General features: G+C 42.5%; 1 protein-coding gene across 2 annotated transcripts in view; it reads left to right on the top strand.

The window, feature by feature from the left end:
* The first annotated feature begins 1,622 nt into the window (after nucleotides 1-1,622).
* The window catches only part of TSEN2 (tRNA splicing endonuclease subunit 2), a 61,422-nt gene continuing 40,785 nt past the window's right edge, over nucleotides 1,623-22,259 (top strand). The window contains exon 1 of one of the 2 annotated variants that reach the window (XM_089678693.1): nucleotides 1,623-1,720. In XM_089678693.1, coding sequence (XP_089534819.1) covers nucleotides 1,653-1,720 — 68 coding nt within the window. In that variant the 5' untranslated portion in view covers nucleotides 1,623-1,652. The remainder of the gene's footprint in view (nucleotides 1,721-22,259) is intronic. The other variant, XM_089678692.1, reaches the window with a different exon arrangement.

The following is a 22,259-nucleotide window of genomic DNA, read 5'->3' as shown; positions in this document are numbered from 1 at the left end:
GTACACATGCATCCAGCGGGCTGATTACAGTAGGGACGTACCGGTGCGTTTTGAAACCGCTTGGCTCAGCGCAGTATACTGTATATACCGCACATCCAGCGGGCTGACAGATTAATCTGTCATAGGGACATTTGTTTTGAGCCAGCTTGGCTCAGCGCGGTATACTGTATGTACAGTATCACCACACATCCAGTCAGCTTGACCCAAACAAACTCAAGGTTCACATTTTATACCCCGTGTATAAGACAACCCCCAATTTTTGGGGTATATTTTTAAGTATAAAAAGTAGTCTTATACACCAGAAAATACTGTAATTGGAATGCATAAAAAACGCACTGGAACATGGCAAAAACGCATAACAAACGCACTGGAACGCACCAAATACGTACCTGCAAAAACACATCTGGAACGCATCTGGACTGTATTTCTAGACTGTGAACTGGCCCTAAGGGCCAGTTCATACTACATGTGCTTCAGTTGCTTTTTTCAGCATCCGAAACGCGCAGAAAGTAGGTTATATAGGTCCCGCACTAAATTGTACAGCATGTGAGCAAACCTTTTAGCGCTATATAAATACTGTATAATAATAATACGGTTGTCAATGTCATAGTTCACACCAGTGCTTGCAGTGCCAGTGCGATCCGGGTGCAGAAAAAAAAAGTAGAACAGACTGCATTTTTCCTGCACAGAACTGTACTTGAACGCAGTAAAACACATAAAAAGTGCACTGGAACACACCAAAAACACACTGGAACGCACATATCCCTATTTAAATTGAAGAAAAAGAGGGGAAAAATTAACTGAAATGCATAAAAATGCACTGGAACGTGTTAAAAACTCATAAAAAACACACAGGCAAAAACACATCTGGAACTCATCTGGACTGTATTTCTATACTATGAACTGGCCCTAAGGCTAGGTTCACACCTACGCTGTTTGCGTTTCATCCATTTCTGTATTGTGTTTTTGCACCTGTTTTTGATGTTTTTTTTCTTGTTGCTAGGCAGATTTAAAACACATCAAATACGTGGCAAAAACGCATCAAAAACACACTGCATGCTTTTTTGCAGCGTTTCCATTGTAGTCTATTGAACCAAAAACGCAACTTTTTGCGTTCAAAAAAGTCTCTGACCCTTTCCAAAAAACGCACCGGGTGCAAATGTAGAGAACATGTCCCATAGGAAATCATGTTAAATGGACTGTACTGCGTTTGTGCAAAATGCAGCAGAAAACACTTAGGTGTAAGCCTACAATAAACGGTTTGCCTCTAGTTCTTCATCTGTGTGGCCATTGGGCTCTGTTCATAAGTGAAGTATATACGGCAGAGGCAAACTGACCATTTGGAAACTCGGGCACTGCCCAAGGGCCCGTGGTCAGTAGGGGGCCCCATGAGATGCACCTGGTACCTTTTTCATAGGCTTTTTTGAGCTTTGGCAAGGACACAGGGGCCCCATGATCCCCTATTGCCCGGGGGCCCCATGAGTTTTCAGTCGGTGAAGTCCAGCGCCGAGCACCCCACCCCCAGATAATCCCGCCCCTCACAGCCACTACTACCCCCTGTGCCTCTCATGCTGCGGCATCTATGGGGTTAGAGGAGCTCGGCGCTCATCTATCACCCCTGATCTCTTCCTGGTAAATTGAGGATTCGGAGCATGCTCAGAAGGCACAGGGGGTGGAGTTTTCATGGGGAGCGCTTTCTACTACTACACCGGCGGGCAGGGTGAGTGCAGTGTGTTGTGTTAACCCGTTGTGTGCTCGGTGGAGAGGAGAGCACATGGAGGAGAATGAATGAACGAGTGTGGTAGGAGCGGGCTGTGTGTGCCCGGTGTGTATAGGGTGTGTGTGCTCGGTCACTCGCTGTGTCTTCATCACAAAGCACAGGACTCTGGGACGCTGCACCCCTCACCAGTCCCCTGTGTACTGTGTGTGCTGTGCAGGGCCTCCTCTACACACAGCCCACTGACCTCCACACATCACACACGGCTCTGGAAGGCTGGCCTCACCTGTGTCTGCGCACGCGTGTTGTGGGTATGGACTGCTGTACCCGGGGGAAATGCAGGCAAAGATCACGTGACACTTCTTGTTTATATGCAAAAAAAAAAAAAAACAGTATTTTTTGCTAGAAAACAACTTGGGGCTCGTGTACACGGGGCGTTTGGAAAACTCTTTTGAACAATGGAAACTGACTGCTGGAAACCGTAGGTTAAAAAACACCTGTTTAGCTGCGTTTATGTGCGTTTGCCTTTAGAAGTGTTCTTAAAAGATAACCTCAGGAGACCTTCCAAATGCCCAGAATGCACTGAAAAATAGTAAAATATTAACTATTTCAGACATTTTGAGAGAAATAGAGAGAGCAGAAGCAGAGAGAGCAGTATGTGTTGAGATGACCTGTCTTTTCTGGTTGTATTCACTATGGATCCCATCATGAGCATAATGCGGCACGTTCTACCATTTTTTTCCTTCACACAAAACCTGGAACTGACTGCGCTGGTGTACCGGGTCCATTTGAATACATAGAAAACGCTTTGCATGCATTTCCGATGATGAAAAAATGCTCTGGACAGTATCTGGACATGGAACAGTTAATAAACGCGAACACTTATAAACGCAGTTAACCGCGTTTACAAGCATTTGGCATTTGAAACACCGGTAAAATCTACTGAACGCAAGTTTGGTTCAAACGACTGTAAACTCGACTGCTTGTAAACGACGATGTGTACATGGACATATAGGAAATATTAGGGAGAGTTCAGGGGCTGCTGAAAAAAAACGCAGAAAAGCTCCTAAACTGCAGTTTTTTTTTTTTTTAAAGCAGAGGCTCTAGAGAATAAAATAGCGGGTGTTGTCATTTCGAATGTCACGCGGTATTTGCACAGTTGCTTTTCAAACGCTTAAAAAAATAAAAATAAATAAATACTTTAGTGCCCAGTCATACCATTGCAATTTGCGAATTGAAATCACACATGAAACTAGTGGTGCACCGAAATGGAAATTCTGGTACCAAAACCGAAAATTCAGGATGCACTTAGCCAAAAACAGAAATGGGCAGTTTTTGAAAATTAATATATATTTTTGGAAAATATATACTTTAATGATTTAAAAAAAACAAACCACAATTTATACCCCCATTTTTTTTTTTTAAATATGAAAGAGGATGTTACGGTGAGCAAATAGATAACCAACATGTCACGCTTTAAAATTGCGCACGCTCGTGGATTGGCGTCAAACTGGTACTTAAAAAGCTCCATGAGTGACACTTTTAAAAATGTCTACAGGTTACCAGTGTAAAGTTACAGAGGAGGTCCAGTGTTAGAATTATTGCTCTGACGTTTGTGGCGATACCTCACGTGTGTGGTTACACTGTTTACATATGTGGGCGTGGCCTACGTATGTGTTCACTACTTGCGAGCATGGGGCGGGGGGGGGCAGGGGCACTTTTAAAAAAAAATTTATTTTTTAAGTGTATTTTAATTTATTTTTTTTTTTTTAACACTGTCCCTTTTTAAAAAGTTTTTTAACCACTTTTATTCCTATCACAAGGAATGCATGCATCCCTTGTGATAGAAATATTTAGTGACAGGTCCTTTTTATGGAGAGATATGGGGTAAATAAGACCGCACATCTCTCCTCCTACAATGTAAAGCATTAGATAAAAAAAAAAAGCATTGATCTTTAGATAAAAAAAAAAAAAAAAAAAAAAAAAATGGCCTTGTTTACAAGCGCCGGAACCGGAAGTGACATCACTCTGGTCCTCCAAGGGCATAGATATGAGTGGAGGCCATCTTTCCTTCACTTATCTCTATGCCCAGCGCTGGGCTCGTTTGGTGGTTTCTCAGGTAAGGTTGAGAACTACCGAGCAGCAGCCGGTGATGATAGCAGCGAGGGGTGGCAGCGGCAGGCAGGCGGTGGCCAGGGGGCAGGGTTATTTTCGGCACCTGTATCGGTGCTTTTTTTTTTTCTTTTTTTCATATCAGCCAACACGTTTTGGCCACTGAACTTTTGGTGTACCCCTACCTGAAATTGCATCTAATGAATGTGAATGTCAGTGTCTTAGCATGTGCGATTTGCTGTAGCATGATTTCTAAAGTAGTCTTGCGTTACTTTTGCTGCAGTTTATTACGGTTTCATATACATATAATGGAAATCGTTGAAAATCTTCAAGAGTCTTCAGAAATCACACACAAATCATGCGATTTTTAAATTGCAGCTGTGTGACCAGTGACTTAATGGATTTTAAAATTGCTTGTAGAATGGCGTCAAACTACGTAAATGATATTATCCATTAGCGACATTTTAAAAGCCTTTACAGGTTACCAGTTTATATTTACACAGGAGGTCTGGTGCTAGAATTGGTGCTCTCGATTTGACATTTGCAGTGATACCTCACGTGTGGTGCAATTGCTGTTTACATACCAACGCAAGGCTGATGCGTACCTTCGCCTTTGCACAGGGAGATGGGGGGGTGGTTTAATTTTTTTTATTTTTATGATGTACTTTTTAATGGGTTTTTTTTTCACTTTACCCCTTGTAGCATTAGGTAGTGACAGGTACTCTTTACTGAGAGATCTTGGGCATTAGACTCCAGATGTCTCTTCTGCCCTTAAAAGCATCTGATCATGCCAAGAGATCTGATACTTTTTTCAAACCAGTAATGGTTCGTTTACAACCAGTGAAACCAGAAGTGATAAAATACTCATCCCTTGCATTTTCTTAGATCATAGAGATGATCAGGGCCATTCCAGTCCCCAATCAGCTTTATGGTCAGTTGGTGGAACTGCCAGTTGCATTCCTAGGTTCCTTGGTGTGACTGGAGAGCCCGGGAAGGTGGAGGGAGGGGGGAAGCAATTCAGTGTCTTATTTAGGATTGTTTTTACAAGAAAGTGATTTGTTAAAAAAAAAAAACCCACAAAAAAAGAAAACCAAAACATTCCAAGGAAGATGTCTGCAGCTGCGGGCATCATCCCGGTATAACCACTCAAAGGCAAGTGACATACGGGTACGTTACCGGGCATTAAAGCGGAGCTCCACACAAAAGGGGAAATTCCGCTTTAAGGCTTTGTCCCATTAGGGTTTGGTACCTTTTGAGGAGTGGGGGGGAGGGGGTACCCAAATTTAACAGGTACCCACTTCTGCTGCGATGGCGCCCCCCATAGTCTTCTGGGACACGTGACAGGTCCCAGAAGACTATGGGGCCGTTCACAAAGCACAGCATTACTTGCACATGCGCAGTGGGCACACTGAAGATGCTGGCGCTGGGGAGAGCAGACGGCCAGTGAAACCAGCCGTGTAGCAAAGTTTTGCTCAAGCTGAATTCAGGCACAAAAACGTTTATTGAAATATACATGAAGGCCATAAATCTGCTTTGTTTGCACCTATGCCTTTGCAAACCTAAGGGTAGATTTACTAAAACTGGAGCACTCAGAATCTGGTGCAACTGTACATAGCAGCCAGTCAGCATCTAACTTCAGCTTGTTCAATTAAGATTTGACAATAAAACCTGGAAGCTGATTGGTTTCTATGCAGAGCTGCACCAGATTGTGCACACTCTAGTTTTAGTAAATCTTCCCCCTAGTTATCACCTTGTAAAAATAACGAAGGCATCTCCATTGTACTGCACATACCCTGTGTAGAGAGCAGGGCTGTAACAGGGAACCAATAGGATGCCTGCAGAAAACTACAGGAGGGGGCTGAGACAAGACCAGTCACCTTGCACAAGGATAGAGAGCAGCAGTGACCGGTCTTTATTACAGGAACTTCCTGCACAGAGGCAACAATTCACGCTGGATTACTGCACAGATCTGGAAAAAATACACAAAGCTACACATATTTGCTTATTCCATAGCTGTGCTTTAAAGCTGCTTAGCATTGTTAGCATTGGTAAAGAAAACATAAGCTTTAGCTGCAATACTTACCCTCAATCCAGCACTGTTCCCTACAGAATGTCTGCTCGTCCAATGGATAGCACTCCTCCTATAAGTCAAATGACACCCAGCGTCATTCAACCCACTCCCTCTCTATACAAGCCATTATGGACATGTTGTCTGTCCTCATATTGCCCTGGGCTTATAGCATTACTGAACAGAACAGTGCTGCCTCATACACCATTATGTGAGGGCCTTTCTGCGTAGGAGCAAGGACTGCCAATGCTGGACATGGAGGAAAGATACGTAACCCCTTCTTATCATACAAAACACTGCTGTATTTAAATAAAGCTTCAGGGTTTTTTTTTTTTTTATTAAAATAATAAACATGTTCTATTTACTTTACCAGCTCTGTGCAATGGTTGTGCACAGAGCAGCCCTGATCCTCCTCTTCTGGGGTCCCCTGCCACTGTGGGGGCACTCATGTGGGATTGCTCCTGAACTCTGCTGCCTGTGTTCATAGACACCGAGAGCAGAGTATAATCCCACCCCCTGCTCCCCTGTGACAGAGTTTGATTGACAGCAGTGGGAGCCAATGGCTCCCACTGCTATAGCTCTGCCCTGTGAGGAGGGACAGAGCGGGGAGAGCTGCTGCTCTAATGCACAGCAGTGGATTGCGAAGGGGCTCAAGTAAGTATGATGGGGACTGGGGGAGGGGGTGGGGACCCAAGCATAGAATGTTTTTTACCTTAATGCATTAAGATAAAAAACTTTAAGGCTTTACAGCCACTCTTTAACTGCATAGCAGAGCCCTACAAAGTAGTGTGCTTACAGTTGAAAGCACTAACACAGCACACCCTTTGATCGCCCTACATCAGTGGTTCTTAACCTGGGTTCGATCGAACCCCAGGGGTTCGGTGAGTCAGTCTCGCGGGTTCGGAGGAGGTGAAGACCCACACCCGACTCATATGATTCGTGCAGTAAATATTCATTATTATGTTTTTGTTTTTGTGTGAAAATCATGTTTTAATGGTTTTGTTCTTTGTTCTTAATGGTTTTGTTCATTTTGTGCACCTATGTATAAATATATACCTAAATATATACCTATGTTTTGAATTTGAAAAATCGTATTTTATTTTTCCAATTAAGAAGGGTTCGGTGAATGCGCATATGAAACTGGTGGGGTTCAGTACCTCCAACAAGGTTAAGAACCACTGCCCTACATATTACCTCCTTCCTGCCCAGTGCCATTAGTACAGTGTCAGTGCTTTTTATTAGCACTGATCACTATATTGGTGTCACTGGGAATGTCGGTGACACCAAGACAGTTCCTCCCAGTGTCAGAATGCCTACCGCAGTTCCCTCTATAAGTAGCTGATCGCTGCCATTGCTAGTAGAATTCCAGTATCTATACCGCCATTTGTAAACGCTATAACTTTCACATAAACCAATTAATCTACACGTATTGGGATTTTTTTTTTAGCAAAGACATGTAGCAGAATACATTTTGGCCTAAATTGTTTTTTTTTTGTTCTCAAAATTGTCGGTCTTTTTTTTTCTATAGTGCAAAAAATAAACACCGCACAGGCAATCAAATACCACTGAAAGAAAGCTGTATTCGTGGGGAAAAAAAGGACATAAACTTCATTTGAGTGCAGCATTGCAATTGTCAGTTAAAGTAATGCAGCTCCACAATGCAAAAAATTGCCTGCTCAGGAAGGGGGTAAATCCTCTGGAGGGCAAGTAGTTAAGGTGTGTGTAATGGGATATTAACAAATATATACCGTATATACTCGAGTATAAGCCGAGTTTTTCAGCACATTTTTTGTGCTGAAAAACGGCCCCCTCGGCTTATACTCGAGTCAACGTCTGCAGAGGCTCCGCGAGGCTCCGTCAAGGGGGGCGCGTACAGGGGTGGGCAGAGGGCTGCTGTCTCTTACCTGGCTCCCACGATGATCCATCCAGGAAGCGCTGCTCCTTTCGGCACTCCGGCCACTCCCTCACTCCTGCCGCTCGGCTCCGCCTCCTCACCGGTGATTGGCCGCCAGAACTGTAGCTCAGGAAAGGTACACAGGCGGCCAATCACGGGCGAGGAGGCGGAGCTGAGCGGACCCGCAAAAATCGAGTGAGGGAAAAGCCAGTAAGTGTGCAGTGCAGAGGTGCTGCTGCAACCACATATGCTGGCTGCAGCAGCAGCACCATACTGCAACAGGGGTCAGCAAGTGTCATTGGTGTCAGTGGGAGGAATAGTGCCGCATCATTGGTGTCACTGATACTAATGATGGGGCATTATTTCTCCCACTGACACCAACGATGGGGCACTATTCCTCCCACTGACACCAACGATGGGGCACTATTCCTCCCACTGACACCAATGATGGGGCACTATTCCTCCCACTGATACTAATGATGGGGCATTATTCCTCCCACTGACACCAATGATGGGGCACTATTCCTCCCACTGACACCAATGATGGGGCACTATTCCTCCCACTGACACCAATGATGGGGCACTATTCCTCCCACTGACACCAATGATGGGGCACTATTCCTCCCACTGACACCAATGATGGGGCACTATTCCTCCCACTGACACCAATGATGGGGCACTATTCCTCCCACTGACACCAATGATGGGGCACTATTCCTCCCGCTGACACCAATGATGGGGCACTATTCCTCCCGCTGACACCAATGATGGGGCACTATTCCTCCCGCTGACACCAATGATGGGGCACTATTCCCCCCGCTGACACCAATGATGGGGCACTATTCCCCCCGCTGACACCAATGATGGGGCACTATTCCCCCCGCTGACACCAATGATGGGGCACTATTCCCCCCGCTGACACCAATGATGGGGCACTATTCCCCCCGCTGACACCAATGATGGGGCACTGTTCCCCCCGCTGACACCAATGATGGGGCACTGTTCCCCCCGCTGACACCAATGATGGGGCACTGTTCCCCCCGCTGACACCAATGATGGGGCACTGTTCCCCCCGCTGACACCAATGATGGGGCACTGTTCCCCCCGCTGACACCAATGATGGGGCACTGTTCCCCCCGCTGACACCAATGATGGGGCACTGTTCCCCCCGCTGACACCAATGATGGGGCACTGTTCCCCCCGCTGACACCAATGATGGGGCACTGTTCCCCCCGCTGACACCAATGATGGGGCACTGTTCCCCCCGCTGACACCAATGATGGGGCACTGTTCCCCCCGCTGACACCAATGATGGGGCACTGTTCCCCCCGCTGACACCAATGATGGGGCACTGTTCCTCCCACTGACACCAATGATGGGGCTTATACTCGAGTCAATAGTTTTTCCCAGTTTTTTGTGGTAAAATTAGGTACCTCGGCTTATATTCGGGTCGGCTTATACTCGAGTATATACGGTAGTTGTGGAAGTCAGAAAACGTGGAATTAGGCTTCACCAGTCTTGCTGGGATGAATATATGAGGAATAATGATGACAGAACTGCTCATACATGTTTAGTGAAGTTCACACTAGTGGAAAAAACAGGCGGTTTAGCTATGTATTTAAATCTTCATGACCTACTAGCAGTGTTCAGTCATAATTGCAAAATAAACAGCTGACAGTGTAGCACACTTAGCCGCGTTTGCGTCACTTCACATTGTGTCAAAATTTATCTTGCATATTGCGTTCGGCCAACTTTGCCACTTCTTAAAGTGGAGTTCCACTCACGCTGTCAAAAAATAAAAGCAGCTATAAAAACTGTAGCTGCTGACTTTTAAAAAAACAGCCACTTACCTGTCCCTTGGTCCCGTGGTGTGTCCCCCACAACCTGTTTCACCGACCATCCTGTATTCCAAGAGGCTGGCATCTTCAGTGTGGGCATCCGGCTATGATAGCTTGCAGCTTCACAGCCGGTTACCCACTGCGCATGCACGAGTAGCACTGCGCTTCATGAATGGTCCTGTAGTCTTCTGTCACGTGTCCCAAAAGACTACAGAGAGGGAGGACACCTTCCGATTGCCTAGGCGATCGGACCGGGAGTGGGAGTGGGTACCTGTCAAATTCGGGTACCCGCGCCCTGCCCCCAAAGGTGCCAATCCTTAATGTGGAGCGGGGGAGCAGTCCTTAAAGCTGAACTTCCCCTTTTGGGTGGAGCTCCGCTTTAACCATCTCCATTCATGTTAATGAAAAGGTGCCATAAACGTGCCTATAATGCTTATGCTACATTTGAGGTGTGATTAGAAATCATTTACAGGACACTGGGGGAAAAATTCTGGAGGAATCAAGTTTCCCAGAATTCAGTGGGAAATGCTGCGGGAGAGTTGTAAATGGAGAAACAGAAAAAGGGCGCACCGACCTAGTGCATTATCGTTTAAAATATTTATTGAAGAAACAAAGTAAGTATCATACTCGCAATAGACATAAAAACACAGGCATGTCAAACTGAACAAGATGTATGATCCAAACAACATCTGAGTCCATACGATGGAACCCTGGATGGCTAACGTGTTTCGAGGACACAACCTCTTCCTCAGAGCCAGAGCTATGTCAGCCATTTCCTGATTGGCTGCTAGCTGAACAGCATGGCTGCTATTAATGTAACTGCACATATTAAAGAAGTGGAGTAGCTCTCTGATCTGTACGACCCGACTGTCCCCAGCTACAGCAATGCCTATGGAGGAAAAGAGGCCTGGGTGGAATTATGCAGGCTGTAATGGCCAGATATTTGGAAAGCATGTCTACCAAAAAGAAGCAAAATGAGTAATAATAATTATAAGCTTTTTTTTTTTAACATTATCACGATGTTGAACATGAATTCCAGGCATGAATATTTTATACACGCTTACATCCAGCTTGGGCCAATGTAACTATACAATATACCTGGTCGATGTACCTGGAAGCTGGAATTCACTGCAGTAGGTATCACTACATCAGAGATCGCCATTTGCTTCCCACTCCCATGCTGCATTCTGAAACAGGAGGTCGGCCTCCTAGAACAGGCGCTGTTCAGAGATTTGCTTTGCATTTTCTAAATAAATGCAAAGTGCTCTCTGTTTTGAGGTGGAAAGGCGGGCTGGTAACGCCACACTTTTCATCTCCACCAATTAGAGAATACTTTGCATTCAGTCAGAAAATGCAAAGCATTCTCTGAATGGTACCCATGCCAAGCGGCCGACCTCCTGTGTTCAGAATATAGCAGGACAGCTGCTCAGCACTGAACCTGGAAGCAAGTGGAGATCACTGGAGTACTGGTGTGGAGTACTGGTGTCTGTTTCAGTGATTTCAAGCTTACAGGGGAATCGGCCAGGTATGGTACAGTATATAGAGGGCTCAAAATTTCAGGTCCTGAGCTACTAGCCAAGCCTTAAGAGTTACTGCCCCATATAGCCTTGCCCCTGTCCCGCCCCTAAATACTCCCTCATAAATTACTTCATGAAATGACAGTTAAAGGTTTTATGCAGAATAAAGTTACAAAAATAAATATTAACAGCAACTTTAACAATATTAACATAAAGCAATGTAAACATCTCTTCCATCCCATGCCCTTCTCCAGTCCCATCTCCCCATCCCATGTCCTCCTTCCATTGTTATCTCCTCCAGTCCCATGTCCTCCTCCAGTCCCATGTCCTCCTCCAGTCCCATGTCCTCCTCCAGTCCTCTACTGACAGATCCCTCATGGCCTCACTGATAATGGTGCAGGGTACAGGACACACAGCAGGACTTCAGGTCACACCGCATGGTACAAGGCACACAGCATTGTACAGTGAACACAGCAGGGCACCCAACTTGGCACAAGGCACACAGCAGGATACACAAGCCAAATGTTTTCTGTATTTACCAACAGCAGCTGGAATGGGAGTGATGTCAGCAGGGGGCAGAGCCATAGCAATGTGATATCCTTGGCAGGGAAGCAGAGAGGGGGAGGGACTTTGGCTACACATTTTCCTATCGGTAGAGAGGGGTTATTCCAGCAGCGGGCTGCCCAATGACCACTCACCACAACCAGTGTTCAGACCGCTTCCCTCCTGCCCTGTCCTGTCCCGTCCTGCCCACCGACCCACAGAGAGAGTCCTCCAGCCAGCCGGCCTGCAGAGAGAACTCAGTGACTCACCCCCCCTCATAATATTTCCACTCGCCAAATGCGAGCAGACGAGTGGAAATTTTGAGGGCTGGTATATGTATAGTTACATTGGTCCAAGCTGGACTAAAGTAACTGTATAAAATATTCATATCTGGAATTCTTTAAAGGATAAGCTCAGCTTTTCAAGAAAAAATTATATTTAAAAAATGTGCATTTATTCTTTTTTCCTGCAGAACCTGGAAAGCATTGCACCTGTGATCAGTGGAACAGGGGTGCAATGGTCAGGCTTCTGCATACAGGCCCCACAGCTTTCAGCCTGTACCTGCATATGAGCTGTCAGTTACAAAGCTGCAGGGCTTGCGAACGAGCTACAAGGGTGCTCATTAACTCCTTTGCAGTTCAATCAGAACTACAAGCTATCAGCTGCTGTGGCTGACAATAGTTGTAGTCTGTCCATTCATCGGAAAGTGTGAATGAATGACGTGTCCATGTTCCACTGTGTTTAAATTGTGACAGCGGGTGAGAGGAGGATCCCCCACCTTCTGTCACATCAAGGGGGGGATGGGGGGGACACTGGTGGCAGGAGCTGTTACACATGCCACCCTAAATATGGCTACATCATTAAACTTTAAAAACTATATAACTAAAGAGGTATTAATAATTATACTATATAACTAAAGGGGTATGGATCTGTGAAATATATAACTAAATTATATAGACAAGCAGCAAACCATGTAACTATTGAGTCATCATCACAGAAATCTACAATTAGAAATAAACCATGTAATTAAAAAGCATTTAAAATGTTACAGCTTCTTCTAGCACCTTTTGTTAATGTTTTACATAAATTGTAATTTTATTTATTTTAGTAAGCAACATAAAAACATAAGGAGGATATCCTTAAGGGACCATTTTAGGAAGGATCTAAGTGACATTGATAATCGTCCAAGCGGTTCTGGCGCAAAGAAAGTCAAGACACGAACATATTTTGAGGCGTTACAGTTCCTGAAGACCGTTATGAAACGCAAGAGGTGAGTGCTTTCCCATTAAATTTTAGCATGCTTTTGGGTTTGATCGATGTCTGAGTTGCTTTTGAGATTTTTTAAAAATTTCTGCCAAGATAGAAAAAGATTGAAATGCTCTTCAATAGGCCTATAACACGAGATTTTAATGTGGATTTTTTTATGTTTAGAACTTCAGGAATCGTGGCTGACAGGAAGGACAATACACGTGGCTCCAATCGAGACAAGTTGGGAGAAGAGGACAGGGAAGCTGGATTGAATACGACATCAAGTCGATCGTCACCTTTGCTGTCAACATCAAGCACAGATGATGGATCCAAACAGGCAGGGAAACCTCTTGTGCCGCAATTCAGGAAGCAAAAAAAGAAAACCACCGATATTGACTTGGTGTCATCAGTGATCATGAAAATGTTGGGAGAGCTGAGGGAGCAACTGCGTGAGTCCCGGCGCAAAGAAGAAAGAGAAGACAACATTGCTAGTTTCCTCTGCTCCCTGGAGTATGACATTCGGCAAATACCACCACATAGACTGTCAGCCCTCAAACAGGAAATCATGCAAGTAGTGCATCGCTATGTCCACGTGTAGCTTGTGTCACCTGAGCTTCCAACATACCATTACAACACAACACCATACACTACACAACCATACTTGCAGCATCCCATATACACACACATGCCACCACAACCTCCTACAGAACATTCGCAAACATACACCACACAGGAACCTTCCTCCTCGCAGTTTACAATTCTATCTCAAGTCTCACGGACCGTTGCAGGGGATTTAATGCAGAGAGATTCTGTCACACCTGCTTCTCCATCCATCTCACCGGCAGAATCATTGTACTGTGACTCAAGAGAAGGTACCTAATTGGCTTTGGGACATAAAAGAGATTCATATCTTTTCATTTAAAAAAACGCGTGTTTTTGTGCATTTTACCCATTTTGCATGTGTTTCAACTCTCGTGTTCTAAAAAAAAATGCACAGGAATATAAGAATCTTCACAGCATGTATAAACTTGTGTGTTAAAATAGGAAGCAGCTTTAAAATGCAAAATGGTGTGAAACGGGTGCTCAAATACGGTATTTTTGTTTTGCAGTCAGTTAATATAGAGCCCCTTCCCTCGTTACTCCTTCCTACAACAGTCTACAGTGTTGAGGACAACATTCCACAAGATTTTGTACATCCTTAGTCCATCTTAGGAGGAGGTGGGATTTCTGCATATTTGTCCAAAAGAGCATTTGTGAGGTTTGGTAATGATTTTGGACAAGAAGACCTGACTCACCATCAGGGTTTCAGACCTTCGTGAAATTGTTCAGTAGAGTTTAGGTCAGGGCTGTGTGTAGGCCCCTGAAGTTTCTGCATATGGCTGTCATCAAACCATGTCTTTATGGAGATGCTTTTTGTACATGGGTCACAGTCATGCAAAAACAGAACGTCTTCCCCCAAATTGTTTGACACAAGGTTGGAAGTGGACAATTGTCTTGGAATGCTGTTGCATTAAAACAATATTTTATACTGGAAACTCAATCTGGAAGGTTGTTCGTATACTTTATGAATGTAGAATAGTTGTGATGGTTAGGTATCTACCATTTGTTTTTGGTATATAGTATACATTTTTTTTTTTTTTTTTTTGCTTTTTGCTCTGTTTTGGCATTACCAACTTTTTTATTGTTAACTGTTCTTGAAAATTGTCATTTAGTGCATTGAACTTGTGAACTGCTCTGGACTGGTGCCACTTTCTTTTTCAAGAAATTGAATATTTTGTACAGGTGGCTGGAGAGTTTACAAAATGCTATATCAATAAAGTACAGAGGCATTTGTGTTCTGCTTTTTGTGTATGTTTGTAATGCATTTTGTAAGTGTCTGCAATGCAGTGCTTTTTTTTTTTTTGTATTGCACTTATAGCAGTATTCATGGACAACTTTGTTGGTACTTAACCAGATTTCCTTTTGAAATGATGTAAAATTAAAAAAAAAAGTAATTTAGCATTTAACAGGTAATATGGCACCTTTTTTTTTTTTTTTTTTTTTTTTTTTTTTTTTTTTTTTTCAGTCCAACTTATTACTCTTAACCATTCTGGGGTCAATATCTCTGTGTGCTTTTTTCTTTTTTTGTTATCCTGTCTAAGTACCCAAAGACCTGCTAAATAAACATAGCTTATGCTTTCCTTCATAATTCCTAAACATTTTTATTTCATTGGGCACTGCTCAGATTAAAGGCAACCCAGTTCCAGAAGCAACAAAATCAATAACAAATGTAATTGGGCCTCCTTCATGTTTCACAGTTGGTAAGGTGTTATTTCCTCTAAGCCACACTTTTCCATTTGTGAATACAGAAGTGGTTTGGCTTGTCAAAAATCTTTGGCTCCTTGTCTATCTTTTGCACTATACTTCTGTTCCACTTGGGGTTGCTTTTCCTCATGCAGGCATGTGGAATTGAGATTGTTTACATTCTAAATTGAAACTAGCCCCCCTTCCCCACAATAGATTTTTTTTATAATCTGTTGATCCTGCTGACAAGCCGCTCCATTTTTATCTTCAGATGGAGCTTTGTTGTGAAAGTGGCAGAGGGTTGAGATAAATCATTTACAGGGATGTTGAATTTATATCAGCCAACGCCCAGGACCTGTAGTTCCAGGTGCCGGGCAGGTATTTTTTATTTTTTTTTCTCAACCTGTAGCCCTGTCAGGTGAAAGCATTCTGGCGGCAGCGCTGCCGCTGATTGCTTCCACTCAGAGCCAGCCTCTCATGGAAACGTCAATTGTGATGCACGTTCCATATCACCGCGCATGCTAGGATGAGAGAAATAATTCTAGCACCCGTCCTCCTCCATAACACTATACTGATGACCTATAAGGGGCTTTAAAAGTGCCGCCTATAGAAAATAAAGGGTACTGAAGTTTGTCGCCATTTCACGAGCACCTGCAAATTTAAGGTTTGACATGTTGGATATCTGTTTTACTCAGTGCAACCTCGTATTTTACAAAAATTTTTTTAATTTATTGCCTTTTTATGCCCTAAAAATAATTTTGCGCTAATATGCGACATAAAAAAATAAAGCTACCACTATTTTATTCTGTAGGGTCTCTGCTTTCTGAAAATATATCATGTTTGGGGGTTTTATGTAATCTTCAGGCCTAAAATGATTTTTTTAACATGCAAAAACGAAAGGAATAAAGAATAAGCCCCAACACTCCCCTTTCCTGATGAGCAGCCAACCAGTGCTCATTACACTGCGATGTCTCGCCCCTCCCTGCTAGTCCCCGGGTGCGATGCTGGAGACCGGAAGGGAGGTGAGGCGATAAACAGCGCAATGTTAAAATTATTACACATTTAAGTCGCCGTAAAGCCGCTTTTTGTTTTTAAAACCCCAGACATTCTAAAAATCACCTTGGATTTAAATACGGTTTTGGTTAAAATGTATTTATTTATTTTTTTTATAAGTAGATTGTCATGAGGGACAAGTAGATTGGGATACTGATTTAGTTCCTGGACAAGTACTTTTTGCTAAAATTTCCACACCCCTTCCATTTAACACTGACAGGGGTGCTTACAATGGCCAACATTTATTAATCAAGTTAAAATCTTTATCCCGAAAGGAAAAAAAAAATGTTTAGTGTATCTAAACTCAAGAATAAAAATGTAATATATTACAGCTTACTAGCCCTTAGATGTTCTGGCAGAGCTGGCTTTCTTGTTTAAAGTGGTTGTAAAGGATTATGTTTTTTACCTTCATGCATGCTGTACATGGAGGTAAAAAACCTTCACTGTGCAGCAGCCCCCCAATACTTACCCGAGCCCCATCTCCTTCCAGAGATGAGCACGAGTGCAGCGACTCTTCAAGTACTCTTCCTCCTCATTAGCTGTGAGCCATTGGCTCCCACTGCTGTCAATCACAGCCAGTGAGTCATTAAAGGGAGAGTGGGGGGGACTGAGCCATGCTAGTGTGTGAATGGACACACAGAGCAGTGGCTTAGGAGTGAGCCTGCTCTGGTGCCACTATAGCAAGCTGCTTGCTTTGGTGGCACTCGGCTGGAGGGAGGGGCCAAGAGCAGTGACAAGGGACCCATGAAGAGGGGGATTGGGGCTGCTCTGTGCAAAACCACTGCACAGAGCAGGCAAGTATAACATGTTTATTTAAAAAAATGAAAAAAAGTACATTTTCCGCAAGTATAAAAACGTAATTGTTGATTTTATCAGAAATCGTGTGCCGTTGTAACTTCCTGTGTAGTGAACTAAAGTATCGAAAAACTTCAGCTTTCCTAATATCTTTTGTAAACTACAAAACACCTCCATATGTCATCGGATTGAGAGGGGGTGTTTGTAGTCCAAATCAGGACAGTAGCTAAGGGTATCAACTCTTCTGCTTCATAGATACAGTATGTAAAGTGTTTTCACCCTAGTGAAAGTAAAGGGAAGAATGCTAATCTAGTATACTAATGCAGCCATCACATCTAAGGACTGCTAAGCTGCAATATATTACATTTTTTTTTCTGTGGGGCTTAGATATGCTATAAGCTTTGCAAGATAGTGTTCAGGCTTTAGTTTGCTATTTACGTTTAGAAAATCCACTTAAATATTCTAGTCTACCATCATGATGCTTGGAGATGGTGTTATCGCCTTCACCTCTAACATGCTGGTCTGTAATGTTCTATCTGATCTCAGACAGCTTTGTCACTTTGCTGTTTGGCATCATTGTGTGCATCACACTGAACGTGAATTAAAGAAAGCAGAGACATTATTTACTGCGTTTACATAGTTACCTGATGAGATCATGTGTGATATGACATCCAAACAAATTTTATATCAATGCATTAAACAATTTGACATATACAAATGATTGCAAACTATTGTATATTACCAACACGTTTGTCTAGTCCATTTTAGAACTTCTTTATGCACAGATTTAGTTCAGTGTTTGTTGTGCTGTATGAAATACAAAGGCATGTAGACATACTACAGTCAATATATGTTTCATTGCTCGGAGAAGATTTTGTTAAATGTATTGTAAAACAATCTTGTGTGTTGTTAGGCCATCCAGCCAAAAAAAGAGTAAATAGGAGAATGTCTACAGGGTGGTATACTCCTGAAATAAATGTCCTTTTTTTGGCAATATTCTGTGTTTATTTGTCTTATTTAACCAATAGCCGGTTGGCGGCCGGGAAAAGGCTGTAGATTTCCGGGTGGACGTCATATGGCGTCCTCTCACACATGTGCAGTTTTCGCGCTTGCAGAGCCGCGCAGTGGCGCGATCTGTCACCGGCCGTGTACCTAGGACATTGCCGATGACAGATCTGAGTACCGGCCTCCCGTTGGCGGTACCATGTGACCTGCTGTGACCAATCACAGCAGGTCACATGACAGTTGTATACAATGGATGGCTTCATTCATGCCATCCATTGTATACTAGTGTCTAGCTGTGAATGGTCACAGCGATCACATGCACATGTCATGTGATTAGCTGTGGCCAAATCACAGCTAAGCACAAAAAAAAACCCTGAATGAATCGGTCATTCAGGTAAATGCTTGCTTATAGCAAAGTAATTCTTTGCTATAAGCAAATTGTGTAAAAAAAAAAAAAATCACTTCCCTGAAGTAGTACAATGTTACTATGGTAACATTGCACTACTTTGAACATAGTGAAATATGAAAAAAAACTTAAGTAATATAAAAAAAAATATATATATTTTTTTTTTTTCATACTGTCACCAGTCAGTGTCCCAGATCACCGCCATGCCAGTTATATGATGACCCTGTACTGCACTGGTGACAGTATGTAAAATAACAAAATAGTGAAATTTTTAATTTTTTTCATTTTCCGAAAAATTATGACAAAAAAAATACAACTTCAAAAAACTCGCCATGCACCTTTTATGAAGTACGTCAGACTGTCTACTTTGCAAAAAGGGGTCATTTGGGGGATATCTGTACTGTTCTGACATTCTTGGACCTCAAGAAATTAGATTGGCTGTCAGTACTTCAGGATTGATCAATATTCTGATCTAAACCATAGTTTGTGAACTATAACTTTCCTACAAACTAAAAATACATCCTAATTTGGGTTATTTTCACCAAAGACATGTAGCAGAATACATCTCGGCCTAAATTTATGAAGAACAATTATTTATTTGCAAACTTTTATAACAAACAGAAAAACGTGTTTTTTGTTTTCAAAATTTTCGGTCTTTTTTTGTTAATTTAGCAAAAAATAAAAACCCCAGTGGTGATTAAATACCACCAAAAGAAAGCTCTAGTTGTGTAAAGAAAACAATAAATTTTTAGTTTGGGTACAGTGTTGTATGACCGCGCAATTGTCATTCAAAGTGTGAGAGCGCTGAAACCTGAAAAATGGCCTGGGCAGGAAGGTGTAAAAATGCCCGGTATGGAAATGGTTAAATATTTCTGTATGACTGACTTCGTAAAGACTTGCAGGTAGTCTTAAAAAAAAACAAAAAAAAAGCGTACAATGTGTTTGAACGTTGCAATCATGTACTGAACGAGTCAAACAACATATTTACTTGTGTATGTTTACACCATTTTAAATCTTAACAGGGAAGATTTAGGCTAGGTTAACACTATCGCGGCTCTCAGAGCCACTTTTGTTCGGCAGCCCATTCATTTGAATAGACTGCCCTTCTTGGGTTTGAGGCAGAAAAAAGGTTCCTCCACCATTTTTCAACCACATCGGCTGGGAAATCACATGGTGCTTGTGCACCATACAATTTCCCAGCTGTTCCTGCATCCGCAAACACTCTGTGTCTTAGATGCGTGGGAGTGTCATTACAAAGTAATGGTAGCCCCATGTGTCTTTAACCACTTCAAGTCCGGACACTTTCATCCCCTTCCTGCCCAGGCCAATTTTCAGCTTTCAGCACTATCACACTTTGACAATTTCGCGGTCATGCAACACTGTACCCATATTAATTTTTTTAGCATTTTTTTTGAGACAGATAAAGCTTTATTTTGGTGGTATTTATTTACCACTGGGATTTTTATTTTTTTTTTGCTATGTAAATGAAAAAGTCCAAAAATTTTGAAAAGTGTTTTTTCTTATAAAATTTCATCATAAATCTTGGCCAAAATTTATTCCAACTATTTTTTTTTTTAACATACTGTCACCCTAGCAGTACAGTGTCACCATGGTGACACTGTACTACTTGAGAGGGGTGATGAAGATTTTTTTTTTTTTTTACCCTGATTGCTTTTACAGCCTTTATGGGTGTAAAAGCAATCATTTCTCCTTCTCTCTAGCTGCATTCTTGCAGCCATTGAGAACTACTGAGTGAGCTGTGATTTGTCACAGCTTGTCACATGGTACAAGGCTGTTGTGAATAGCCTTATACCATGTGACCTCTGATCATTCACAGATTTCACACGTAGTAAGCATTGATGTCACAAGTGACATCTTGCTTACTACTCTGCATGTGATCACTGGCCAACGAGTGATCACATGATCCGCACGACACAGCAGGCACCAGATCGCGGTGCTCCACACTCCCAGCTAGAAAATGCGGGTGCTGTTTATGAACGGCAACCCGCCCCTGGAGTGCCACCGTCCTGCCATTTATAAACAGCAGACGGACGGCAAGTGGTTAAAGAGCAGTGCATTTTTTTTTTTTTTTTTTTTTTTTTTTGCTGTGGGTGGTTGCGGGTACGGCAATTCCTGCACCGGCAAACTCCCATAATAGTGTGAACCTAGTCTTACTAAAACTAGAGGGTGCAAAATCTGGTGCAGCTCTGCATGGAGACCAATCGGCTTCCAGTTTTTTTGTTATGTATTTACATGAAAAAAAACAAAGCTGTGTTCATTATGAACATCCAGTATTTGTGCTTTTTGAAACTTTTCTTCTCACATGACTATGCATTCAAAGTGATCACAAGAGCATAAATGCATCCATTTCCATAAAATTGCATACCACACATCAAAAATGTATAAACTAATACCAGCACTATTGAAATTAACATGTTACATGTTTTAATACAAGAAAACAATTACATTTTATTAAGTAAAGTCTGGCATGAGTGAGAACGAGTAGGGGAAAAAGAAACTGAAAACTGGGAGTTTGCTTTATTTTTTATACTACAATTGAAGCTTTCCTTCAGGGGACAGGAAGAAGTAAACAAACCTCTTCGTAAAATTCCACACCTCATCCGTATTTCTCTCAGGGCAGGAAACATTCTCCAGGTCCTGGACGGGAGAGTCCCCAAAATTTTATCTTTCCATTTGTAGTATAAAATTGTGCAAAGCAAAAGGGCTTTTGACAATAGTGTCAGTACTGTTTTGATTCACTTATATAGCGCCTCTAAAAACTCTCCACTTATTTTCTAGTATGATGTGAAATGCTACTTGAAAAAATCTTTTTCAAATCCAGGCCTGTTATGGGAAAAATTCCATTAGGAATGTCGAAATGCAAATGCCTCATTGGCTATTATTGCTTAAAGAAAGGGTTCGTTGTTTTCAGGTAAAGGCCTATCACTTGTTAAAGGATAAGTTCACCTTTTGAACATGTTACATGTACCTCCCATTTTTAAGGGAGGTACAGGCAGACAATGAACTAAGTCTGCAGGAGCCTGACTTTGCACCCGTGATCTGCTGATCGTGGGTGCAATGCTTTGCAGGCTACAGTGCAAAAAAAAAATATTTTTTTTGCCTACAAAAATGTTTTTTTTTTTTTGTAATAAAAGATGAAATTGTTCTTTAAACTTTCCTTCAATTATCCCAATGGAGAATTTCAGAACACTTGGGAGTCAGTGGAGCTTCCCTAGGCAAAAATGTCTAAAGCAATAGTCCCCAAACTGGTCCTTTCGTAACATGTTACACCCTGAATAACAATACTCTCTTCTTTCTTTTGGGCCATTCAATCCAAAATCATCTTCAGCTGGACCAAGTCATAATGCTGTTTTTTTCTTCTTTTAATAAATGAATGTGTTCTTCAGTGATGGCAATCATAACTAATTAAGGGGGGTTTGAAGTTCCATTGTAAAAAAAATGCGAATAGGCAGGCTTTTATTGCAAAAGACGCAATAAAATGCCCCTACCTACCTGCTTGCCATCTTCTTTTGGCAATGCAAACTGTGCATCTCAGCTTACCCTGCCAGGCTGGTCTCCAAAAGCTGGGATTACAGCCTGCTGTGCATGTGCAGGAGTGACGTAATCCACCGCCAGCCAATGAAGAGATCTGAAGACTGGCACTCAGGAAAAGATCCCAGCAGTGGCACAGGACCTTTGGGCAGGTAAGTATTGAGACTTTAGTTCTGCTTTAAGTAAATGATATCGGGGTGTTTTCCATTTTGGTAGAATTATATTTTC

Source organism: Staurois parvus, unplaced genomic scaffold (genome assembly GCF_062004578.1).
Source record: "Staurois parvus isolate SC_StPar_1 unplaced genomic scaffold, SC_StPar_1.0 ptg000209l, whole genome shotgun sequence".
Lineage (NCBI taxonomy): Eukaryota > Metazoa > Chordata > Amphibia > Anura > Ranidae > Staurois > Staurois parvus.
The sequence above is the reverse complement of the archived record's forward strand: the minus strand, read 5'-3'. Positions and strand labels throughout refer to the sequence as shown.